We start from the raw sequence: 26,237 nt of genomic DNA on the forward strand, positions 1-26,237 counted from the left end.
CGGGTTAGGTGGTTATGAGTAGTCCTTTCCCACAGATGTGATCTGCTTGTTAAGTATACTTCAACCCCTTTTCCTCTCTTTCCCACAACAGCTGAGCCCCAATTTGATGCCTATTGATTTGTGCTACAGTGATGCATTGTTATGACAAACATCCTATTCAGTGCGTCGATGTGTAGTCTCTTCATTCATTTATTTACTTGCCTACTGAAACTCTCTACATATTTTGGGTCTAAATAATAAACACTTCTATAGACAGCCACAGGTAGGCTGTATTTCAGAACAGATTAATACCCTTTAAATAAATCAGTAGCAATAAACACTGTGGAATGACTATGAACATTTATGAAGTGTTTAATAAAGTTTTTAATAGTCATATATTTAATTCAAATCCGTGACCTTAGACCCTTTTTAATTTTAATGTTGGTAATGTTTTAATATCTTGGCATAAACTGCAGAGTAATAACGGCAACCTTGAAAAAAATATGGCACCGTAAAACCGATTTCATGGCAGCATTTGCATTTGTCATATTATTTAATACAATAATGTTCATTCTCAAAGTAAAGCCACCTTAAACGTTAATTGGCAAAGGAAAAAGTGACAACATACTGATATAAATTATTTGGTAACGAAGCCCGTGTTGTCAGTTCTAACAGTTTTCCCTCGGCGAAAAAAATTAATCCGTCTGGAAAACAACCTCGTGGCCACGTTATTCCAACTCCAAAGATTTAGGCGTATGTTCACCGGACTGCGCGCTCAGACAGAGGCTGGGCTGTAGGTGTGTCTGAGGACCTCATGCAGAATGTATTCAAATGTTTTCGGCAGTAGGATGGCGTAAAAGTGCCGCTCCGAGCACACGCACGGTAGACAGCGCGCTTCATTACGTTGGCGGAGGAGAGAAGGCAGCCTTGTTTCAGCATCCCGCGCGCAAACATGGATATGCTGCTCAGAAATCATTGTGGATTGCTTATAGGACTGTCCATGATTCTTGGGTTGGTATGCGCATCAGCCGGCCAAGGTAAGATTACGCTGGTTTCAGCCTTATTTTGAGAGTGCTGAATGGTTGCAGGTGCACGGCTCAAACGATACAAAACCACATGCGTGAGCTGATTAGAATACACCTTAAGTTGTTTTTTTAAACTTTGTTGCTAATTTAACAGAGTAAACTTGTAATCGGTTTTTATTTTCTTGGCAAAACTAGAGAATTATTTCGTTAAAGTGGTGCATATTTGAAACTGACAGTATAGAATAATTGCCCTGTGCAAGTAATGCCGCCTTTTCCCAAATCACTCTGCATCATAGAATCCAATAATGTGGGCATTTTCATAATACTGCTTTAAAGTGTTTTGATCAGCACGTTTGCCTGTATTCTAAACGTTTAAATAGATGTGTGGACATATGATAGATTAAATCGGTTAAGTATTTGTTCGGTACTACTACAGGGCTTCAGGATGGGCTGGTGTCAGGCGAATCTTACTGTGGTCCTGACTGTGGTGAGACAAAGACTGTTTATAAAAAGCTCAAACAATATGAACGGGAAAGATTAAAGAATCGTTTAAAAGAAATGGTCATAGATAACGAAGCATGACAAAACTGGAGGATCCCAAAACAGCGAGGATTCGGAAACAGAAAACTGCACCAACACGGGACGCTGTCGGTGAATGAACAGACTAATCCAAGTCCTAAGGGTGCAAATTGCCTGATTGTCATTCGATCTTTCGCGTCGTGCCGATTCAGCCCAGCCAACAGAGGCCAGTTGGAGAAAAGCACCGCGTTTGTACATTTTCTAGCAGCTTCCGCATCGTTATTATATCCAAGTTAATTCTCTCGCGTTTTAATGACTTGCCCTCACGTCTCTGACATATGGGCTTTGACCAGTCCGCAGCATATGAACAAATGTTTGAGAACTCCCTACGCTGTATTCTTAGAGCGTATTAAATGCTCTCTTTTGTGCCTGCATTAGTGACCAGATCCCACTGTTTAGTTCCAGTTCACTGCCAGCGTCTCAGATGCAGTACAGCTCACTACCAGTATTGATTCTTAAAGTGAGATAACTGCATCCGCCTAGCTGAGTTTAAAAAGGGGAGATTTATTTTTTATATTACCCACCTGAGGTTAATAGAAAGCAACACATTCAAATGTGCCTAATGACGCTTTTTGGAGACTTTGACTCGTAACTGAGATATTTTTTACTGAGTATCTGTAAGCCCCTTATCTCTTCAGCGAGTCTCTTTGGATGCTGTAGAGAGACCTCCAAGAGTCTCCTTTTTCATTTTAGTGTTTTTCACAAAAGTTAACCTGATTATTTATTTATTTATTTATTTATTTATTTATTTTTGTCTGCCTGGGATGCTCTTACTGAACCCCCCCCCCCCCCCCCCCCCCCAAAAAAAAACCAAACAAAAAAACAGTAAAAGCGCAATAGCTCAAGATGGTCAAAAAGGTAAATAACTTTCATTTAATAAAGTGGCCAAAATGAAAGTGACTTCACTGGGGTTTTGGAGGAGCTCAGATATTCTGATGCTTGAGACTGAGGAAAGTCTCAGAAAGCAGGACAGCAAATCAAAGCAATGCTATATACTGGTGGGTCCTCCCGAAGGCCCATTAAAGAGGCTGAGCTCATGCCAGCTGAGCCGAAGTTCACAGCTGGAGCTTAACATTTGCTGTTTACTGTTTGTGCCAGGTGACTCGCCATCCATCGTAGTTTAAGAAGGTTCCAGAAATGGAACCACGGGAGGACCTACTTCGTGTCACATGGCAATAACACCCAACTGGCCACATTACATGTCATTCCTAAGGTTATGGGTTTGATCTGAGCTGCTGCTGCTGCTGCTATATTGACTTTGAGGGCAACCCTCAACCTTATGGGAGTGGAAAGTGTCCCTGCAGGTAATATCATTTGCTTCAGCAATATATAACCCCATAGGTGTCTGGAAACATGCCAGTGATGCAACAGCTGAGGTTCAGGCGCGTGGCATCACACAGACCACACACGAATAACTAAAATCCCACATTTACAGGCGATTTTTTAAATGTGGCGTTACAGAGTGCTATTTAATCTTCATATATTTTCCTGTCTTTGGGAGACCCAGCAAATGTTTATGCAAATAAACAGCGGTGTGACACCAATCGTTCTTCTTAATATTACCGATGGCCCACTTTTTTAGTGAGAAACAGACACGGATATATTTAAAGTGGTATCTGTGCTGAGCTTGTCTCGCTTTTTGCACTTCTCCATTCAGCCTATCAGAATTTAAGGACGGCCTATCAGATCTTGGGAGGACTTACTTTCACGCCTCTTGTTATCATCACTTTCTGGGCGTTTATCGCTGCCAAAAGCCGACTAGAGGCAGTCAAGTGCTCAATTTAATCATGACTGTATGGGAGCTTATGGTCTGCCTCAGTATCTTCCATGAGCATGTGTTATGATAAAAGTTAGTCATGGCGAAGCACAGGAGAGGCCCGGTGTTTGTGATTGTGAAGTAATTGTGAAGCTTCCTATACTGGCACGGGTTACAAAAAGCAAGTAATCGAATCCATTACACTGTGGGAACAGTGGACAAGTGTAAAAGTGAAGAGGTCTTCGTTTCATCTTTTAGCTGTCGTTTTTTGGCTACCTTAAGGTGCTGTGGGAAGAGATAGTTCTACTAAACACGAGCTTTCGCCTTTGTTCGTTTTTTGTGTTTGCGTGTGTCCATTTGCTCAGGCAATTTGCGCTGTGCTGTTATTAGCCACGGGAGATTCATATAAGATTAACTCATATGGAAATTAGATGTGTGTCCCAAAAACAGGGTGCTTATGCAGTCCGAGGCAAGACCCATCACAATTAATTGTTTTTCAATGAGCCTGTTGTTTCTATGGAGAGGTACATAAACTCAAATAAGATCAATTTGTTGCAAACGCTTGTGTAATTCACTGCAAAGCGCAAATTCCATTATGATTCATGACTGTGGTGCATCTCAAAAAGCTTGGATAAAGAAACAGGAGGAGAGAGGGGAGAATATATCGCCCTCATGCATCTTCTTTGCTGTCATTTGTGAAACTATGTGATTGGAAAGCCAAACCGGGAATGGGAATGTTGTGGAGTCAAGGTTACACAATAGTGTCAGTGGGGGCCAGCCTCCTCCAAACCATCCCCCTGACCATGAAGCTGGCACACATGAATCTACATTTATTAATAAGTGGTGCAGTATTTAAGATGAAAATTGGCCCACAGTCACGCTGCACCTGTCAGTGACTCATGGCCCCTGTTTGTTCTCAAGGCCAGATTCCTCAAAAGACACCAAAAGCTGGACACATTCATCTTCCACACCTGTCACCACTGATAGGTGATACTGGGAAGAGAATTCATCATCTGCACGGATTCTGTGTCACGGTATATACTGCACCAGGGAAAATATTTCCTTAGCTGCCAATGTAAAGCCACATTATAAATAATTAGGAACTTGTTTGATATTTTATTCTACATACATTAAAGTCTACATATAAGGTTTGCTCTGGGGAGACTAACTGTTGTCTTATAGAGTAAGATTCACACAGACACATGCACAGACATGAACAATCTATAATGTACACTGCCTCACCAAAAAAAAGGTCACTGCCTGGATTTAACTAAGCAAATAGGGAAGAGCCTCCCATTGGTTAATTACTGCATGGGTGATTGTTTCAGCTGGCAACCAGTTATTTAACCCAAACTGATGCAGTGATAAGCTTCTCATTTGTTAAACAACCATGTTGAAAGACACATCCTGTGGTCGTGGAAAAGATGTTAATCTGTTTCAGAAGGGTCAAATTATTGGCATGCATCAAGCAGAAAAAAACATCTAAGGAGATTGCTGAAACTACTAAAATTGGGTTAAGAACTGTCCAATGCATTATTGAAAAGTGGAAGGGCAGTGCGGAAACATCATCTTCGAGGGATGAATGTGGTTGGAAAAAAATCTTGAATAATAGTGACGGGCGATCACTTAAACGTGTGGAGAAATCAAATCATAGAAAAACAACAGTAGAACTCAGGGATATGTTTAATAGTGAAAATAAGAGCATTTCCACACATACAATGCAAAACGGGAACTCAAGGGATTGGGACTAAACAGCTGTGTGCCTTAAGAAAACCACTTGTCAGTGAGGCTAACCAGCAAAAACGGCTTCATAAAGATTGGACTCTGGAGCAATGGAAGAAGGTCATGTGGTCTGATGAGTCCAGATTTACCCTGTTCAAGAGTGATGGGTGCATCAGGGTAAGAAGAGAGGCGGCTGAAGTGATGTACCCATCATGCCTAGTGCCTACCGTACAAGCCTGTGGGGGCAGTGCTATGATCTGTGGTTGCTGCAGTTGGTCAGCTCTAAGTTCAGCAACAATATGTGCCCAAAGAATGAGATCAGCTGACTACTTGAATATATCGAATGACCAGATTATTCCATCAATGGATTTTTTCTTCCCTGATGGCACAGGCATATTCCAAGATGACAATGCCAGGATTCATCGGGCTCAAATTGTGAAAAAGTGGTTCAGAGAGCATAATTTTCACACATGGATTGGCCATCACAGAGTCCAGATCTGAACCCCATTGAGAAACTTTGGGATGTGCTGGAGAAGACTTTGTGCAGTGGTCCAAATCTCGCATCAATACAAGATCTTGGGGAAAAATTAATGCAACTCTGGACAGAAATAAATGTTGTGCCATTGCAGAAGCTTGTGGAAACAATGCCACAGTGAATGTGTGCCATAATCAAAGCTAAAGGTGGTCCAATGAAATATTTAAGTGTGTGACCTTTTTTTTGGCCAGGCAGTGTATGTTACATTATGCTAAAACAAGGATAGAAGACTATATTTATAGAGAAAAATATAACTGAGCTTTAAATTGTATTAACTGAGTTCAAACTGCATGGTTTAAAAAAGCATAAGATCATAAAGTATAAAATGATTAATGACTTGAACTTGTAAACCATATCAAGGAATTATTCCCAGTGTATCTTTTTGCCACACAATTTTCATAGCCTACAAAGCAGCACAAATATCAGGTTTCATGCAGTGTACACCAGTCAATAATCTCACAGTGAGCAGGCTGGTAACTGGTAACACTAATCACTAAGTGCTTGTAACCAAATTACCCAGAAGGCTAATAAAACCTAATCAATGTCCATATTCTGTTTGTGCCTGTCTATGTAATATCCGTTATATTGATGTGTGTGTGTGTGTGTGTGTGTGTGTGTGTGTGTGTGTGTGTGTATAGACACACACAAACAGGTAACAGCAGTGTAGTCTATCAAAACATGTAGAGATTGCAAAATGTAGTGAAGTACACAAGGTTTCCAGAGAAATGGGATGTTTCGGACAGAGGTCCTTCATCAGCTGTGCAAGCAAAGTGCTTCTGACATTCTGAAAGAGGTGGATCTTTTTTATATTAGAAAACAGATTTTGAGAACACAACATTAATTTCATGGGGTTTAATTCATGGAGTATAATTCAGTTCTTTATTTATATATATAGTTTTATATATTTCTATATTTCTATTACTATATATTCTTTAATATATATATATATATATATATATAATGTGTGTGTGTGTGTGTGTGAAGAATATTTCAGAAGAACTTGCTTGCACAGCTAATGAAGGAACCTGTTTGCTTGCACAGCTTATATATATATATATATATATATATATATATATATATATATATATATATATATATATATATATATATATATATATATATATATATATATACACACACACACACAAAATCACATGGGATATGCTAATTTCTTACTTTTAAAAATCTAGTGGAAAATTGCTCTCATCATTAGCTATGTTCTCTTGCGTGAATGAACGGCTGTGAATCTGTCTGTTCTAGGCAAGCTGTGAACTTGAGCTGGCTAGCAAGCATATTATGTCAGTCAAATTATGAATGTGAAAAAGAGAGAGACCATAGAGGGCAAAGGGAAACTTACATTCAGTTCTAAGAAAACCCACAATCGGTCCGTGCACAAAAAGAGCAAAATATCCAGTATATCTCTGTTTATATTTCTGTTTCAAGAATTTCTTGATTATGCAGATATGCCTGAATGATTAAACAGATATTTGATTAAGGTACAGCATGATAAAACGCTCCTTCCACATGAAATATTTTAATTGCAGTCCTGTCAATTTAATCGTTACAAGAGAATCAATCGCCCAGCCCTCCTGTTAAGGTGTTTAATGAAATTTTGTTTGACTTCCAGTTGAACAGTAAGTTATTTAGGAAATTCAGAAATGTGCTAGACAAGGAACAAAGAGTCATGGGAGTTCAGTTTGACTGTCCCACCTATAGCTCCCCTCCCCACCCCCCCCACACACCTCCAAAGCTGCGTGGAATTCAGTGCTTGTATTCCATTTCACTCTCCAGTGCTTTCTCCTGGGACAACCCAGCAAGGAAGACAGACCAACTGCCAAACTGGGTCAAAGGGGACCCTTTGCGCCCTTCTCCCCAGTGAAGGGGGAATTTGTTAGACATTCCGCTGCATGTCAAAAGGCTCCCTGGGTGCTCATCCATGTTGGGCTGGGCCATTTGTTGTTTTCTCAGACCCGCGTGTAAACTTGCAAAGTGAATGACTTTCGCAGAGAAACTCTTTTCTGTCATCTCGTTTGTCTGAGATATATTCATCTGCCCTAGAAACCAATTAGTGAGTCTATTAAGGGCCTTATTTTTCATTGTCTGAAAGTGCTGAGGAAGCTTTGCTGCCATTGGTATTGTCAGCGTAGGTGCAATCACAAGATGCAGACTAAGATGCAGTCCACATAATGTTACTGAAACCTTTGATCTTTAACTTACTTTAGCACATCTTTCCACCCTAACGTTACGTGTTGAAGTTACTTGTAACGTGTAGGAGTTGCATGCTGGAGTTACTTGTAACGTGTAGGAGTTGCATGTTGGAGTTACTTGTTACATGTAATCCTTCACCAGCTTTGGCTACGTTGACTGTATGGCTGAAGAGCAATGCTTGTATTCCTGATAGAGGCTAGCTTTTGGAAGAGGCAATTACAACATGCACTCTGCAAATGATCTTCATGTAAATCCACCACTACCCCCCACCCCCACCCCAACTTGCACATTCAGGGGCCCATAATGACTGAGGATTCATTATGCATTTTAAACAGACTCCTGTCAGATTTTATTTAGAACAAGAAGATTTCATCATATGAAAAATGTTGGGCACATCACAGGTGCAGATAAGACGCTAACCAAAGAGCTGTGGAACATCTCTGTAGCAGAATGCAGATGAAACAACTGGACATGAAAATTATGTCTCGAGCAAATCAGGCCATTAATGGGCTTAAAAGAAAGATGGTGGCCTTGTAGTAGGTTGTTATTATGTACCATGCCTTTGATGTCCTGTATTTATTCTTTTTAAAATTGCGTCCACAGCAGATCATGTGATTCTCCATAAAGGAATTTATTGTGATGGACAGCGAAATTAAGTGCAAAATAAATAAATAAACAAACAATTCCTTTGATCAAGAAGTGTTAGAAGTTTCAAAGCCATCAATCCAACCCCAAGACATGAGCTTTACCACCCACAGGCCAGGCCTGTCCCATGAGTCTTAACTTGTAAGTTTATGATAATCTAAACTAGCACTGAATTATAAATAGCGTGCCAGTTTTTAGCCAAAAAGAGGTTGTGCATATGTATTGCACTCATAGAGAGGATAACATACATCATACGCTTCACTAAAAATGAGACCTCTGTATGTTTTGAATGCATAGGTAATTGCTTTTGCGCTTACCAAGGAATATTAGTTTATCTAAACTGGAAATGAACTGCTTGCATTTCAGTTTGATGGACAGTTTCAATTAACGTTGCTAACAGAACACTGTATGTGTGTAGCATGAGAGAGAATGATGGAGAGCATCTCGGCTTTTTGGGACCTCACTTTCTGCAGTAGCTGTTTACTCGATTTGCATCGCCAAGGCAAGAACACAAATGACAAGAATACAGAACACACAAGAATGGAAAATGCTCACAGAAGAACTGCTATAATTAAAGGGTGTGACACGATGTCCTTCTCATAATGTTTTAATGTTGAGCAATAATGATGAACAACACATGACTCAATATGGAAAGCTGCAGACGCATTGTTCTCGTGCTTTACATTTTTATCTGCTCCTATAATGCTAATCCTAGTAAGGGTGCTGAGCTTGTCCCAGCGGGACTCTCCGAGTTGAAACGTGAAAGCTGATTGGCTGATTATTTTCACCGTGTCCACGTCATACCTGGATTGCGTGCTGCGAGTGAACAGGCGTGCGCTACTTATTGCGACATTTAGCCTAATTGTATAACATTGTTTAACAGAATCGCTTGCTGGAAAGGAAGGCGGCACCTCTGTTTTACTTCAAGGTGCGTCTGCTCAAAAGACACAGTGGATGAAAGAGCACTCTGCTTGGATCTGGAGCATCAGAAACCCAGCCCAGGCTGTCTGCACAGTTTCGGTGCAACTTCAGTGCAGAAAATATTTCATTGTACAAGTCAGAGATAGCTCCTGGGCTTTTTTTTTTTCAGTCAGAGCTTAAACGTTCCTGCTGCGAATCATGTGTCAATAAGTTCATGCTCAGATGGACTGGAGGCTAGTTACGCATTTGCTACACATATTTTTTATTTTCAGTGGTGTGGGTTGCATCAGTAGTCACCTAACGTGACCAGTGTCCACACACGGGGAAGAAATCCTGGTTCCTTTCCCCTGGACACATCACTGCCCATCATGCGGTCCGAATGGCGAAACCAATGTCTGCATCCTGTTCCACTCCTAAGTCTGTCTGTTTAATGACGTTCCAAAGGATTTGCTTAATGAATTGTACAAAACAATCCCACATCCAGACGTGTGCTGTCTTCTGCCTCATGTTTTGAATTATTATTGTTTCCATAGCCACAATTACTACTATACTTTACTGTGCCTCAACTAGAAGGTTAGACTGTTTAATACATTTTGGCTACTGAAGGTGGCTTACAGCACTTGTCTTTTGGGGTTCTCTCTGTTTCCAGAGTTTTCTCAAAAAGCACTATTAAAAGTTACAAGGGGATTTTAGCACCAAGTGCTGAATGATGGATCGCCATCATTAGCTTTTCTACTCTCATGCTGTCACTTAGATGCTTAGACTATTTTCAGACTGTTATCACACTGTTATCAGACTGTTATCACACTGTTATCAGATCATTATCTGCACAAACTGTAAAACCAGACACCATGGGACAACAAGAGATGATTGAGAGTGAGAAAGAGCGAGAGAAGACTGAATCCTGAGATGAGATGCCCTCTAAATAGTGATCAAAGTTATTTTTCAGGCTTTGACAATTTTATTTTCAGGGTCCTTAACAGTTTCATAATAAAAACTACAAGCATTTATGGACAACTAATTTCATTTGTACATGTGGAGAAAAATTATTTTCTGTTGGTTACAATTCTTTGGCGTAAAAAAAAACAAAAACCCATCTTAGTTTTTAAAAAAATGTTTTTATTGATATCCATCTCAAATGAATGCAATGTTATTTAACCTCCCCAATAAAAGTCCTCCCTAAGATTTTGTTCCAGTTGCCTCAGTTCTTTAATTAGCTCAAGTCATCAGGTACAGTTAATTAACTAAATCAACTGGGTAATGCAGTCATGACAGGCAGCAATGTGCAGAAATGGCATGAACACAAATGCAGAATGCTGAAAGCGGACAAAGTTCTTAGACTTTCCTCTCAGCCCTTTTGTTCATGAGTGACCCTACAGTGTCTGTATTGTATCAGATAAGGTTATCTCCATCCTGTCTATGGCAGGATTCCACAGAGTGTCAGCACTAAGTAGCCTTTCGTTTGGCATCTATCTTTATATCTTCGCCAGGATAGCCACCCCAAACCACATTTCACTGTAGTTGAGACTTTATCAAACATCATGACAGTTCTCCAAATTCCAATTATCTAGTCATTACCAGAATTGCCAGGTACATGCCTACTTTAATTACCTTATGTCCTTGTGAGTTATGGCCTTGGTATATGAAGCAAGATTAGGCACTGGGGCTCAAAGCTTAAAAAAAAAAAAGATAAATCATTGTCTTCATTGCCTTTCACTATGGAGATAAGACAGAAAAGTCCTATATGCCCAAGGGTGTATTTAAGAACTAACAAAAAGCTCACCTTCAGAGCTGTTTGTGGCTAATGTAATCACCTGCAGCCCAGTGCCTTGACTGCATGAGAAACACTGATTTTGCCAGATGAGACATTCCCTCAGTAATGGAAATTCACTTGCTGTTTCACAGAATCCAACACACACTGCCTGATCGCCTGTTAGGGTGAACGCGATTGCTGCCATCATGAATTTGAAGTCACTCCCACTGACACAGCCCCTTGTCCAAATGGACTTATTATTGATAGTTATTGCAGCTAAACTGCTTCATTTTCACTTCTTATTTTAGTACTCAGACTAATTAACGAAACATCACTAATATGCTGACATAGATTACCATAAGGCAATTATAGTAATGGTCCCTGACACCATAGTTGCTGCAATCTGCTTAACTCAATAAAATACACAAAGCAGCAGTATATCTTACAGTGTATTACATACAATAAGACAATTATCTGTAGTACTAGAAGCCTGGAAAAACAAATTTTGCTTTTCTGTCAGTTTGTCTCCTTAGGTTAAAACTGCTGTAAAAGTAATTGTGTGTTTAATGTTACTATTCTACAGAAAATCTATGTATTTTCTGTGCAGAGCAAGTGGCCCAGTTCTAAGAGCATGGCTGTAGGTGTCTGTGGTTTTAGTGTGGTCGTAAATTTTACCCTTATCAGCAGTAAACATGATGGTGCATGGAGCTCGAAACCCCATCCTCACAAGTGCCCAGATTACAGCCCATTCGTGTGAGGCTCGGCACTAAACGGGTAGCACTTAGATACTGTAGAAGAACCGGTGCTCTGTGGTTATCTGTGAAGTGTGAAGATGCATGTAATGGAATGCTTCACCCTAAAATTCTGTCTTGGGTAATGAGAAGAACCTCAAAAGGGTGGGAGGGAGGGACAGTTAGCACTTATGAACCGGCTCCATTAACTCTGTTTATTGTTAGCCAAATTAACAATTTGGACCCCACAATGCTGGGTTAATGATCGATATTTGTTAAGGCTAAGGAATATTGCCATTCAAGACACAAAATTAAATTTCATTGTTGAAAAAAATAACACTCCAAATGTGCATGGGGTTTGATGTTCTTTGACGAGTTTGATATATTTTTATTTTAAGAGATTATAACCTCTACAACCAGTTAAGAGTGCTAAATTCTCTTCTGTTCCCCTTTGCTGTATGGACTAGAACAATCATTGAAATAACAATAAGTAATCTCAGTCAAAACTAATTTAAAACAAATTCTTTACTAAATCTCACCAATATGTTAGTTTTCCATTTAAACCCAACATAGTAGCTGGTTTTCACATTTCAGCAGAAAAATACACAGATATACATAAAAAAATCTGCAAAATAATATATAACAGAAACCTACTATATTTTACTTTGAATAATTAATACTAAACTGTAGTTTTGATTTTAATTCATGAAAAGCTTGCTTTAACTTTGTTTGTTAATGAAACTTCTCATTAGTTTACCGTAGGCCCATCTCTTAAATTGTCACAATTTTTAAATTTATTAAGCAATTAAAAAATATATAATAGCAATAAACTAAACTGGGCACTTCACTCTGAATGAACAGGAAAAAAACTGTAAAGGTGCTTCTTTTGTAAGTAACTGAGATCTAGCAGCAAACTCTTCTCATGTGAAATATGACTATGTATTCAATGTGCATGACTGTGTTGATCAAACCCCTTTAAGCCTGAAGAACTCGGAGCCACTAGGCAACTCCGAGCATTATGTCATTCACATGTAAATCTTCAAGATGTAGGGCAATAGCTTGTTTCCTCAATTTAAGTGAAACGGTAGGCTACACAGAGTCGTATGCAAAACGGCTTAAACAGTGCACGTTAGCATAAACCGAACAAGTCCAACTCTTTGCAGCTGTAAGCACAAGCACTTTTCTACAAATCATAAATGAAACATTCCGTACAGACCTTCAGACTCATTAAACCTCATGTTGACAGTGGTTAAATAAACATTTTCACCATAACTGCACACTCCTGTCACTCCTGCTGCACTACACCCTCCTTCTTCACACTCTCTTCTTCCTCAATCTCATTTGCCCCTCCCCTCACTTTATTCACACCATATCTGCACTACAAGATCTATCCCATCATGTAAACCTTTTTCTCCAAGAGCTATACAAGTATAAAATGTATTATAAGAGATTATTGTGAACTACAGTTCACTAACTAAATTCATAAAGTCACACAGTGCTACACCCTCCCATTTCTAAATAAGTAATAGCTTGTTAGATGTTACACTTTCTAACAAATTTTCTCTAGTGTGTCTGGGCCTTTAAGTGGTAAAGGCTTTAATTTAGTTTAGCTAAGCACACTGAGCAAACTACTGAGGGTTTGTATCTCAACTCCTACAGTCCTCAGTGAGTTGAATGAAATTAACATTTTGGATTATAGTCAGATGGTTTCCCAGGTTTATTATAGCATAGATGAATGATTAGTCTCCTTTCTTGTCTGGATAAACAGCACAGTAATCAGAAAGTCCAGCGTCCTCCACTAAAATACCAGAATCAGGGCTATCTCTCCCTTCTAGTTCTGCGTCTGCCACAGAAAGAAGTGGAGGTGTGGCTTCTGCATCCTCTACAAGAAGTGGAGGTGTGGCTTCTGCATCCTCTACAGGAACTACATCCTGTACAGGAGCTACGCCCTGTGGTGTAATGTAAACTGTAGTGTTAAACCTGTTGATGATGTCAAAGGGCGGGTTCGGTATTGTTCTGTGTGTTACAGGCTGCATGTGGAGCTATGATAAAACTACGCTGTACTGAAGCCTGACTGATAATAGTCAATAAACAGTCTGAACTCTAAAAATGGTCAAAATAGTCTTTATTGTTGAGATAATAGTCCCGAAACAACAAGCTCAACTCACCATTGCTGAAATGTAAGCCATTCTCGTTAACCGTGGCAGTATGCTCTTGCCATCCTGACATTTCTCCCAGTTATGAGTGCAAGTCATCTGAGACTAAACAAAGAAGCTATAACTCAGCTTCAGGCTCAAAAGTCTCACCGCCTTGCCCATTAGTGACAAAGTCTGAAGCTTAGGTTTATTCCACAGTGTCTGCCTGTGGACAATTCTCTTATACAGGTCTAAGTGCCACAGTTCTGTTTGTGGAGAGCTCAGGCATTCATATCAAATACTCAGTAGACAAAATATCATCTTTATGGTCTTTACCACTCCAGTACCTCTCTCTGGCTTGACATGCTACTTGGGTAGGTAATGCATCTTTATGCCCCTTAAGACAGTGTTGCACATGAGCACTCCAGTTCCACCCTCCAGTGGTCCTAACTCTTTAGTCATTGTATGCCTTGTTTTTCTGATGATTCTTGGTAGTTGCTTTTGATGCAAGCTGATAAGCCCAATTCAGGGACTGTTTCACTTTGGAAATGTATTGTAGGTAATTGAAATCACCCTCTCCATCCAGAGAAGTGCCAAGGCAAACATCCAGATGGTTAGCAAGTTTCTCCACTGAACACGAGTTAATACAAGGACTAACAGTGGCATCCTTTTTGATATAGTTGTACAAATGTACAAGCTGGCTTGTGTGCTAAGTTCATGCATTGTAAGCATTGACAAGAGGACGACTGTGTCGTTTTGATTGAGGGTCTCCGGAAAAACTAGCTGGGACCTCCCTAGCAGATAAACGTTGCAATTTATCTTTAATTATTAACTTGGCACTTTCTCATCCCAAGAGTGCAATATCAGAATGATCCAGTTCCCACTTTTTGTTATACTGGTCCAATGGCAGGGTCCATTTCATTTACAGAGCTATTCAATTTTCATATCTGTCAGTGGTGACATTATGTGACCGATACTGAATATACAAGACACAGGAGCAAGAGCTGGCAGCCAGTAGTGACCAGAGGCATTGATTTTAGCTGTGGTGAGAATCTAAGTGGGTTATTGTGTGTTCTGACTGTAAACCAGGCTCTAAATAAATAATCATGGAATTGATCTTAATCTGGACATATAAATACCAAAAACTCTAGTTGGTGGACAAGGGAGCCCTGTTCAAAAGCACTAAAGTACTTGTAGTTAAATCCTATGGATTATGGCCAGCTCCCAGCCTATTTCTGTTCCATCTGCTGGCATGTGAAGGCTAGCACCAGTGTGTGGATAAAGCAGTTAATGCTTTTGGGAAATGCATCAGTATATGATGCATCTATATACTACAATCTCACTTTGTAGTACTTTACCTCTTTCTTTCTGTGTTGGTGAATAACCCTTAGTGAGCTCTGTGAATGGTCTGGTTATTGCAAAATAATTTGCAAATCTGTGACGGTACATACAGAAATAGAAAATTGATATCCAAGACCTAAGATCAGTAGGTTGTTTCCAGTGTGTTACTGCTGACACCTTTTCAAAGTCAGTGGAAATGCATGCCTGTGACGCATGTCCAATAGACTTGACCTGACAACACTGGTATTTGTCAATTAAGATTTTCAGGTAGATTCAGAACTTTTAGGAGATGTTCCTCAAGCTCCCCTAAAGTTTTTCCAAGTACTATTATTTTGTCACGTTAGACAATGACTTGGAGAAGATACCTGATTTGAGCTTTTGAAATGTCTCAAGAGCCCCAGTCATCTCCTGTAGCACACACTCATACACTCAACTGGGGGGTCTGGGGGAGGTGTCATCTTCTCCTCAACTGTTATAGCAATTTGGTAATACCCACTTCCAAGATCTATGGCAGAGAAATATTTGCTCCTGGTCAAGAAATCCAATCCATTGATGTGGGACATGTTGATTGGTAATAGTTCATTGGTTTAGAGTGATTTTTATCCACTGATATTCTCACATTGCCTTTATTTTACTTGCTATAGTGGTTGAGTAGATATATTCACTGCATGGTTCTTTGATTATTCTTGCATCCAGCAACTCCACATTGTTTATCTCAGCATATTCTAAATCACATGATCTTTCTTATTGGTCTAGTGTCTCTTAGCTGTATGTGATGCTCTGTGCCTTGGTCCAAGCCAGAATCCTACACATTACATGAGAATACATTACATTCCCTGCTAGTTTACCTCTTAGACTATTCTTGCAAACTTACACTACCTTTTACACTACCTTTTGGGATGATAGTATTTTTCAGGAATTCATTATGCAGAAGTACTGTAAAATTATTCATATCAGTAGCTGAAGAGGGACACACTGATGCCTGTATTAATAAACCAATCAGACGAGTGAATGTTGAAGATGATTTGACCAGAAGAATGTTTTTGGACCTTTAGGCTGCAAGCACTGTACTTTGCACAGAGCTCAGTGAGGGACCAAGGCCCAGCCCACATCACATTCTCAACTACACTGCCTGTGTCTGCTTCCAGTCCTGTGTCTGCTTCTGACTCAGGACTTAAAATGTTCTCCAGCAGTCTTCCTGAAGAGCCTGAATGACTCCTTTAAATAAGTCTGCATTTGTCCCAGTAAGGAAATTGCATTTAGTAGCAATATAGCCATCTTCCCCACATCTGTCACAAAAGTAGGTGTCAGTTTTCTTTGAGGAGCTACATTTTCCAACAACAGGTTTACTGTCCAGTGTCTCTTTAGATGTTACTTTTTGCCCTTCCAACATATTGAAGAGAAAATGTAATTTGTGGATTATCATCAGATTTGCTTAACTCTGCAGTCCATGTGCTTGTCTTTGAAGTATTTGAAATTCAGTCCCTTCCTTTCTTTTTAGGCTTTTGAATAGAGTCAGCGGCTACAGTACACTGTGGGAGACTGCTTAGCAGTCATATCTCTTATCTGGGATTCCAACACTCTAATCTCAGCTCTAAAATCTAAAAGTTCATCTTTTTCAGACTTTGCCTGAACTGCATGTATCTCATTAAGGAGTTGTAGGAAAGTGGGAGGATTATTCTTTCTTTCTCTTAGTCTGAGATGTAGTAGCTCGAGGTCAGATTCAGTTGCCCTTTGAAGCAACTGTTCGACCCAAGCTTTATCTGCTGAGCTGGGTAAAAGACCTCCTCTCGGCGCTGCTTTGGAAAGAGATCTCTCAAGGCATCTAAGAAGCTCTGATAGACGTTTACCTGCTGTTGTCAAATCCTTCTAAAAACTTAGTAAAGCTCTTCACCAGATTCTGTTGTTCTGAATCAGTTTTCAGGAGACTCTATATATTCTACAGGGCTAGCTTCTGATTTGGCTACTCTTACTGCTTGAGAGATCTCCAATGCTGGGCCTTTTAAATTTTCAAGAATTCTCTTTCCTTTTTCTCTATTGGCACAGTCACACTCATCTACCACAATTGTGGCTTGTTCCAGAAAGTTCTCTAAGGTCTCTTTACACCAGCTGGAGTGGGGCCGACTCCAGGTCTCAAGTATTTATACGTGGTACTCTCACTGGGAGCCTTGGCACTCTAACAGATCATTGACTGATTCTACCCACCTTCTTTGGCATAAGCAAAATATATAACACCAACCTACAACATCTTACCTATTAAATTAGTATAAATTAGTATAGATATGAACAGTAATATAGATGATGTATATTACTCAATTGATTCATACTATAGCCTATTTTGATTTAAATTTTTTTAAAAACCTAACTTTAGTTGCTAATTTAATTATTTTGTTTTCCCCCTCTGTATTCTTGTACCTTAGAATATATGACTGAACTGTAAATAATAACTGAAAGAATACATAAATACCGATTTAAAAAAAAAAAAAGTAAAAGAAATGCACCTGTATTGATGCTCAAGAACCTTAAGGCCTAAAACTAAAGTAGCCGTTGCACACTGAATGAGCAGAAATAAATAATTATGATATTTCATGTGTGTTTTAGAGTATTAACGTCTCCTAGCATGCACTATGGTGTGAATGATAGTTCTGATGAAACTGAGCCACTCTGAACACTCAGAGCAGTATCTGGTTTTGTGTGAAGCCTCCACGTGTGACACAGTTATAGTGGGAAATAGCTGACTTCTTCAGTATTGAAAAACAGTAAGCTACACTGAGTGATATTCAATATAACCCAAACAATGCGAGTTAGCATAAAATTGACCAGTCCAGTTAAGCTACTGGAACTTTTTGTTTTTGTATTCTTTATAGCTAGAAAGCACAGACATTTTTTTTCTAGTACAGTCTTACTTTGATTATCAATTGTCAAATAACCTGTATAGACTTTCAAACATTTTCAAACTCTCGTTTATAGAGGTTAAAGAAACATTTTCACCATAATTGCATGCTCCTGCCACTCCTGCTCCACCACGCCCTCCTTCACACCATGTCTAAACTATATGACACAATCTATTCCATCACATAAACGTTGTTTTCCTGAACTGTGAACGTATCAAATTAGGAATCATAAAATAACTTTGTGATTATTTGTTGTTAAATTTGCACAGGTTGTAAATTCTCTATAGAATTCTATAGGTTCTCTATAGGTTCTGATGAACGTAATGTGGAATTATATAACTTAACCTTAACCTGGATATCTGATAAACTTATCATAGATATATAATGATATTGCATGACCATGTGCTTTGCTGATATCTGTCAACCTCTGTTTTCAGAAGCCTGTGACAGCCCACTGGTGTCTAATCTGCCGCAGTCTGCCTTCAGAAGTTCATCTCAGCTGTCAAACAGCCACGGTCCAGGCTACGCAAAACTCAACAGAAGAGATGGTGAGTGTCAGTGTACATAATAGGCAGTTGTGGGAGAAAAAAAACTACCAGAATCTACCAGTCCAAAGTTTTGACCCCTTTTTCTACCCTTCTTAGTGATCGTGATTAGTGAATCGATCGATGCGCTTGTTTCTAGAGCATCTGAAGGAGAAGATGGGAGCCCTGGGCACTTTGATTGGTTTGGATGAGCAGCCTCTTGGCCAGTGTGGCTGCTTCACAAACTTGAGCGTTCCTTCCGATAATACCAAGTTGCCTCTGGGATTCAATACAGTAGCTTTGAAAACAAATCAATTTCTTTTTGGTCAGTGGGGTTTTTTTTTTTTTTTTGCCTTTATATAGCGAAAATGCATGGCACAAAAACTGCAGATGCTTTTTGATTTTGATGGGAAGAAAATCCATTGCTCTTTTGAGGTTTATGTGGCTTTGAGTTTTCCTGAATATGGAAAAGGAAGGAGCATGTGTCGATGCATACTCTCATAACTCACTGCCTTGTTGGAGCGCCCCGTTTTGAGGCACTGTGCTGTGCTTGACCATGTCCATTTGTACTGAGCTGTTTAGTGGCTCTCGCTGAATACGAGTCCCTTATTATAGTACATTAGAGTGACGTGTTAAGGCATTTTCTCAGCAGCGGTAATGAATATGAATGCTTCCTCAATTTGCAGCTGCTAGTCTGCAGTGGTGTAGGATAATGTATGGATTTGTAGGCCATCATTTGCCATCAGAACAATAAACATGGCATCTTTTCACAGTATTCAGTAAACACGTCTGAACGTTCATCCATGTCAGAAGTTGAAAAAATGTCATTGACTCGAGCGGGAGGAAGTTGTAATTACTTATGCCTGCAAAAAATAGCCTTCAAAAGAGCCTGCGAACATCAGCCTCCAGAGTTTTGGCACAGTGCACAGTGAGCAGTGCTTTTATTTTCTCCCCAGCGCGTGCACACACACCATGCAGGAAGTTTTACTCCCCACAGGATGGAGCACAGCACACTTCAAAGGCAGGTTTCTGCAGTGCTGCTGAAGCCAGGCTACATACTGATGTCTCTACTTAAAGGCTGGACTGGAAAAAAAAAAAGTAAGAAATACAGCTGCCTCTTTCCACTCACATCCCAGGTGGAGGCTTCTTTTAATTCAGCACTAAACTCCAGCCACCTGAATTTTTTTTAAAAAAAGGCACTATAGTCACTATTTTTGAGACTGGGAAGGGTGTGGCAGGGGTTGTTTATGCCGTGTGAATGAAACAGCCCAGATGAGAACGAGAATTTCACCTTTTATCTTTTCTTTATTCAGTCTGTAAGAGGTTTGGAGATTGCCCCCATCTCTTTGTATTTGCCAGAGTGGTGGTCGGCATGCCGAAGGGTGCCTGGGTCAGGGCAGCCAGCCCTTGATATGTAAAGGGTTCCACATTTGCAAGTTTTTGTTATTTTCTATTCCCTTAAATAGATTTCTTGCATGGAAGGCAAGAAGGTGTGGAATTAATAATAAGCACTGAAACGACACTGCCTCCTCCAGATAGGATTTGGAATATGTCAGTTTTAGAGGCTTGGTTCCTGAGGTCAGTCTCCACTACACCGCTGGGAAGTTTTAACCTAAATCCCCTAATATAGTCCTTCTCTTATAAATTTGTTTAATCCCCCTTCTCTGTTGTACAGAATACGTTGTCTGGTGGGCACAAGGACAGTCTTGCGTATGCACGCTTCCCAGAGTTAGTGTATATGGAGCATAGTGTACATGGAACATGGTGTTTCAAGAGGCATTACTGACCTCTTGCCATGGGATACAACAGAACAGAATTGGTCATAACACTCTGGTCGTAACACTTTGGTCGTAACACACTGGTCATGAGTAGCCTAAGGCTCTGTATCCACATTTTACTAAGTAACTACTTAATGATGATAAAATATATATTTAGTTGATGAACGTCTGTTTACTTGAAAATCAGTCTGAGGTCCAGTTTCCTGGAAATGGACATTTTATCATTTAGTCCTTCAGTCATATGTGTGGTCAAAATATGTGCTTTATGTTCATTAGGAAGCTCTTACCACTGGAGACAGGAAATAATGTCATTGCACTTTCTAAATTTGTCCCACCTGAACTCCAGAGTAGTGAACCAGCCATCGAAACCGTGGTCATCAAACCCCAGTCCAAAAAGGTCACTGCACAGCTCAGTTCAGTGTTGTCTTTGACTCAAATCGTGAAGGGCTTGAACACTGCTTATGTAAATAACTTCTGTCAAACACGTTGAAAAAGCAATCACACATCCTTTTCCCATCCATGTCCTCTCATGCACTAAATAAATAGGATAACTGATGACTTTCCGAAGAATCTTGGGTGTTTAGGCAAATTACTTATCAAGAATATGTGACTAAAAGGGCCGTGTCCTCCTTCTTTCCTCAACTAACATTAAAACAGCAGCTTTGGGTTTTTCATTGTAGACGTTTTTGAAGCAGACTTCTCATCACTGGACAAGGCTAACTAGTTTAAAAAAGAGATTTCATGTATCTAAAATGGTATTCAGTTTGATCAACGTGCAAATGTTATGCTCTATATCTCAGGCTGCCATTCTTACTGCTGCCAATGTAGAGCAAAGCTTCCTGCTGACAGAGTGAAATTATTCTTTTCACATATTAAATATGACCCTTTTCCTGTAGGTTAGGTCATCAATTGAACAGCATTGACTAAAGCCATTCACATGGCCCCTGTCGTTTTTATAATGTCTTTGTTTGAATGTTTATTTCACCCCCAGTTTATCTTATAGGTTATAGGTGATAATCCTATAGTTTTGAAGAATATTTTATATAAAACCTTTTTTCATCAATGTATCCATCTCACCAAAGCACACATGGTGGAATCGGCAATTCCACAATGACCTGTTACCACAGCTGGTATATGATCCTAAGGAGGCTTGTTCGTGCAAATTTTGTCTAATAAATGCACAGTCTAGCGGCAATGAACCCCTAGTAAGTTCAAAAGAATTCATTCCTCTTGTGGGTCAATGATGAACATATTAGAAAATCTCCATTGTGGTATTTTAATCAGGGGGTAGCTTTGCACGCTAGATTTTCTGAACAAATCTGTCTGAGCTGGTGAAATCCCCCTGAACTGGTTTGTCCTCTTGTGCTAATTCTTTGTATCTCACAGGTTTATCTAGAGACAGCTTTTCTTAGAAATGTTTCCCTTTGCATCCATCATCAGGTGTTCTGTTATCTACCCATATAATAGACTCCTATTAATCTATTATTAGTTTCTCAGTAGGTCTGTCTTCTTTCATGGCTAGCTGAGTGGAGAAAACTGAGCAGTTTGATTAATGTAACTTAGACATCTGATTGTGTCTCTCTGTGAAACCAACTATCAGTAACTTGGCAGTGAAAATTAGACTCAATCTTGAGGCAATAAATATCTTCAAGGGCATTCATCATAGCAGTATTATATCCACCTCATAAACATTACATGGTTGGGTTATATCTTATTAATCTAGATGTTATCCTCTCTCTCTTACTCTCACACACACACACACACACATGCATACACACATGTACAATTTCAAACACGCTTTGGAAGTTAGCCTTGATTCGAGTCCTTTTTATGTCTCAGTGTCATTTTTTCAAGTGGATATTTAGATCGCTTCACTGCTTTTGCAAATGGTAATAGCTGTAATTTACCTTTTAAAATGATTTCATCTTCTGCATTTTATACTGGCTGTGTTACACTGAGATGACTCACATATGCTGAAATGGGCTGTAGGTGGATCTGAGTTCAACAATCAGTCTAAAAAAAAGAAGATTAGATCCTGAAATTAAACGAACTTTTAATCAAGTCCCTTTTTTAATGATCTCCATGGAGGTAATTGTCCAGAATTGAATGCACTCCGTTGTCATGGTACAGCCGCTCCACTTGAACACCTCCGTGTGTGCGTGCGTGTGTGTGTGTGTGTGTGTGTGTGTGTGTGTGTGTGTGTGTGTGTTCGTCAAAGTGGCCACACCCTCCCTGTGTCTCACAGCTGCTCCTCATTGTGTCATTAGCATACATGTATAAAAGTCTATCATTTATGCATTTGTGTTGTTGGTGTTTGACCAAGATAACCTGTGTGCTACGTCTTTGTTGTGTTGTGTTGTGTACAAATAAACGTGTTTGTTTAATGTTACTCATTCCCGCATCCTGCTTAGGCTCCTAACGTCACATCTATACTCTAGTGTTACGTCATTCCCTGCTGCTTAATCCAATAGAAGGCAATGGTTTTAAATAAATAACAAACCAGGTACCATCAAACAAATGCTGTGCTATATGTGAACTCACTGGGGGCAATGCCCTTCCAAACAACTTGCACTGTTTTGCACTTTACCTTGATTGGATAGTTTTACTGAATTCCTCTTTTTTTCTGTTTTCGCACTCACACAAGTGCAGAGATTGTAAATTATTGATAAAGGCATGACCAGTTCATTAGACACGCATCTGCTTTTCACTGGAATACCTTTGTCATGCCAGACTTGTGTCAACTGTGATTTGCCTTCTCTTGTAAAGGAGTAAATAAATTAGACTTTTGTCCTAGCGCAAGTTTATCTTGCACCCTTGCGTGGCATGGCATTGTTTTTTGATTGTGTATTCTACATTGCAACTCATATTAACATATATTACATACACTAACATATTTATCATGTTCAAAAATTCCATGGGTTTTGAATAAGGTTTTCTTGCACATTTTGGGAAGTCCACTTGATATTTTTTGCCTGTTTTTTGTCAGCTTAAACATTAGTGGTGTATTGGACTGGTTGATTTAATAAGAAGATACAGACAAGTAAAAAGGTGTAAGAAACACAGTATGTTGCTCATGTGTGTGACCCATCATTAACCCTGTTTGCTTTGTTTACTTGTCTAACCTAGTCAATGAGAGAAGAGCAAAAATAAGACTTTTCAACTGGCAGATGAACAGCAAATGAGCTCATCTCAAGTTGAACTCAGAGTACTTAATTAGAATTACACTTCAGTCAAAACACTTTAATAGGACATTTTAATCTCTTTTTTATCTATTTTAAAGGGATACTTAAAAATAAATGAAACACCACTCTGGTGGGCATTAGTGGATAGCACAAATACACTAGTGGCCATAGCAATATAACTCAGTGATAGCGACAGGCGTCATGGATAAGAGGCCTCGCTGATGGCTGCTGTCATTGGGCATGTGCCTGAGGCAATTAACCCCAAGCTGTTCTTGGGGGGGGGGGACGACGACTATCCCAGCATTTGGTTAACAGAGCGCTTTGACCAGAAGCATCAGTTAACTGCTGTCTTCTGATGCAGTATAGACTGCTGGTAATTCAGTTCCATGCTGCTTAACTTGCTAATGATGTGGGATGCTGTGGGCAGTATGAGACTCCATAGAAAAGTGTTGTTCACTGAGTACTCTGACACTACACTGCATCACACTGACCCAGCAAGCATTTAGCTTTAGCATCCTTAGCTACTAGGTAAACCTTTATATCCTGTACAGTGGATCTTCAGTAGAGTCATTTTATGTTTTTTAGGGTTATGTGTAATATGTTCTAATATATTATATAGAGGCGTTATCACATGTACTCAGATAATTCTGTGGTCTCAGAACTATTGTGCTCATATAAGCCATACGGCAATATTTAGGATAGATGCTGTGTCCGTGAAATACCAGGCAGCAGTACCTTCCAGGGCTAAGTTAGTTATTATACTGAATCGACTTTATTTGTCTGTGAACTTCAGGCCACTGTCAACATTGCTGCTTTGCATTATTGAAGCAATAGTAGTTAAACATGCAAAAGGTTAAAGCTGCAGTAGGTGGGGTTGAGGAGAGAGTGGTCTTATCTTAAAAATTTAAATTAGTTCAACTACACGCCCCTCCCCCTCCTTCTCAGATGAGTTCCAGCCCCGCCTCCAAATCCTCTCCCCACTGAGGAGACTGTTGTGCACGTTGTGAAATGTCAATACTGCTGGCAAACAAACAAGCAGAAATCTTTTAGATATGAAAAGTAACCTACAGCAATACCTGTTCAGTACAAGAACTAGCACACATTTATTTCAGTGCTTCTTTCTTTGTTTGATAACAAAAACTGTTGTGAATAGTGCTAAATTAGCAGTATACCACTTGAGAACATTTAACTTTGAGAGCAGAGGCAAATATCAGGATAAACACCAAACCCATATGACTTGCCTGGGCACTTCACTAAGATCTTTTCAGCAACTAAAACAACCCTAGCCAGTAGCCTTAGCATCAGAAACAAGCTAACCTTAGCCTGACTGCAACATTATTTTCTGATCCTGTAGCTCCTTCTACTTGTGAAAAGTCACTCTGATGTTTATCCTTGTTTTATCTCTGGCTCGGTCTAATTCTTTCTTTGTGGCTTACGTTTCTTCATTTATCATCTTGTGTTTACTTATCTGTGTCATGTAAGTTGTTGTTGATAAAGGATGGTTGGGCAGTTGTTTTTATTGATGGTGCTTGTTTTTCCTCCATTGCTTTTGCAAAGCCCCTGAAGCTGGTCACTGATCGAGCTTGACCGAGTGAGAGCATACGCGTGCACAAGCAGTGATTGGCACAACATCAGACACTCCTCCTGTCTCTGATTGGTTGTTTTGATTCGGCCATAGTGGAGTCTCGCAGATTGTATTAGGAGCGCTAAGTGGAGCCAAAAGAGATTTTTTTTTTTCACAAGTTTTTCACATATTTTAGAAAATATGACCAAAAAAAAGTTTTGTTTTTTTTAAATTTGAAATATTACGTTATACCAGGCAAACTACTTCCCTACTCATGTAGGCTACATCCTTTTTTTTTTGTCAAACTCCTCTTTTATCTGGTTGTAAGAAGCCCAGGTCCATGGAAGGCCTTTGAAGAACAGCCAGAAATAGATGCTTTATCACTTTTCACTAAAATCAGGCTGGCTGCACTTTTTCTTTATAGTTTTAGACGCCATAGCTGAATTTTAAAAGGCAGAAGCTTAGCGCTCATGTTGTCTCATCTCTGCCTCCGGTGTCTCCCCCTCCTCCACGTCCTACTCTCCTCACAAGAATGAACAAAGGTCAATGTGTCTGCTCTCTCTCCCACCATTTCAGTGTCAGTGGCAGTGCTTGCTACCAAAGTACTTATGCCTGGCCTTTCGCCGCTGTCCTAAATGCCAAAACAGGCTTGTTATTTTGCCATAAATATAACTAACCACGATGAGCAGTGAACTCTGTATGCGCTGTGCATTCTAATGGAGACTGGCATTATGCAGGGAAACATGGCGATGGGGTCGCTGCTATATGCAAATCAATTTAATGATTAATGGACTTGTCAGGTTTTAACCCTTGCAGTGCTAGATTAGCAGAAATGAAAAGCTGACTTCTGCTTTGGCTTTCGGTTCAGAGTAACACAAGCTGCAGGCTAACGTGCCCGTTTTAGTAATTCAAAGAACAGCCTTTACAGAAACTTGTTCTATAGGCTCATTTGTTAACAAGCATTC

The 26,237-nt window shown here is 39.7% G+C and overlaps 1 protein-coding gene across 2 annotated transcripts in view; it reads left to right on the plus strand.

Moving 5' to 3' along the window:
• The first annotated feature begins 789 nt into the window (after positions 1-789).
• The window catches only part of cntnap3 (contactin associated protein family member 3), a 75,764-nt gene continuing 50,316 nt past the window's right edge, over positions 790-26,237 (plus strand). For both annotated transcript variants that reach the window (XM_027003516.2, XM_035535855.1), the window contains exons 1-2: positions 790-1,016; positions 18,662-18,772. In XM_027003516.2, coding sequence (XP_026859317.2) covers positions 932-1,016; positions 18,662-18,772 — 196 coding nt within the window. In that variant the 5' untranslated portion in view covers positions 790-931. The remainder of the gene's footprint in view (positions 1,017-18,661; positions 18,773-26,237) is intronic.

The sequence above is a fragment of the Electrophorus electricus genome, chromosome 17, assembly GCF_013358815.1.
Source record: "Electrophorus electricus isolate fEleEle1 chromosome 17, fEleEle1.pri, whole genome shotgun sequence".
Taxonomy (NCBI): Eukaryota; Metazoa; Chordata; class Actinopteri; order Gymnotiformes; family Gymnotidae; genus Electrophorus; species Electrophorus electricus.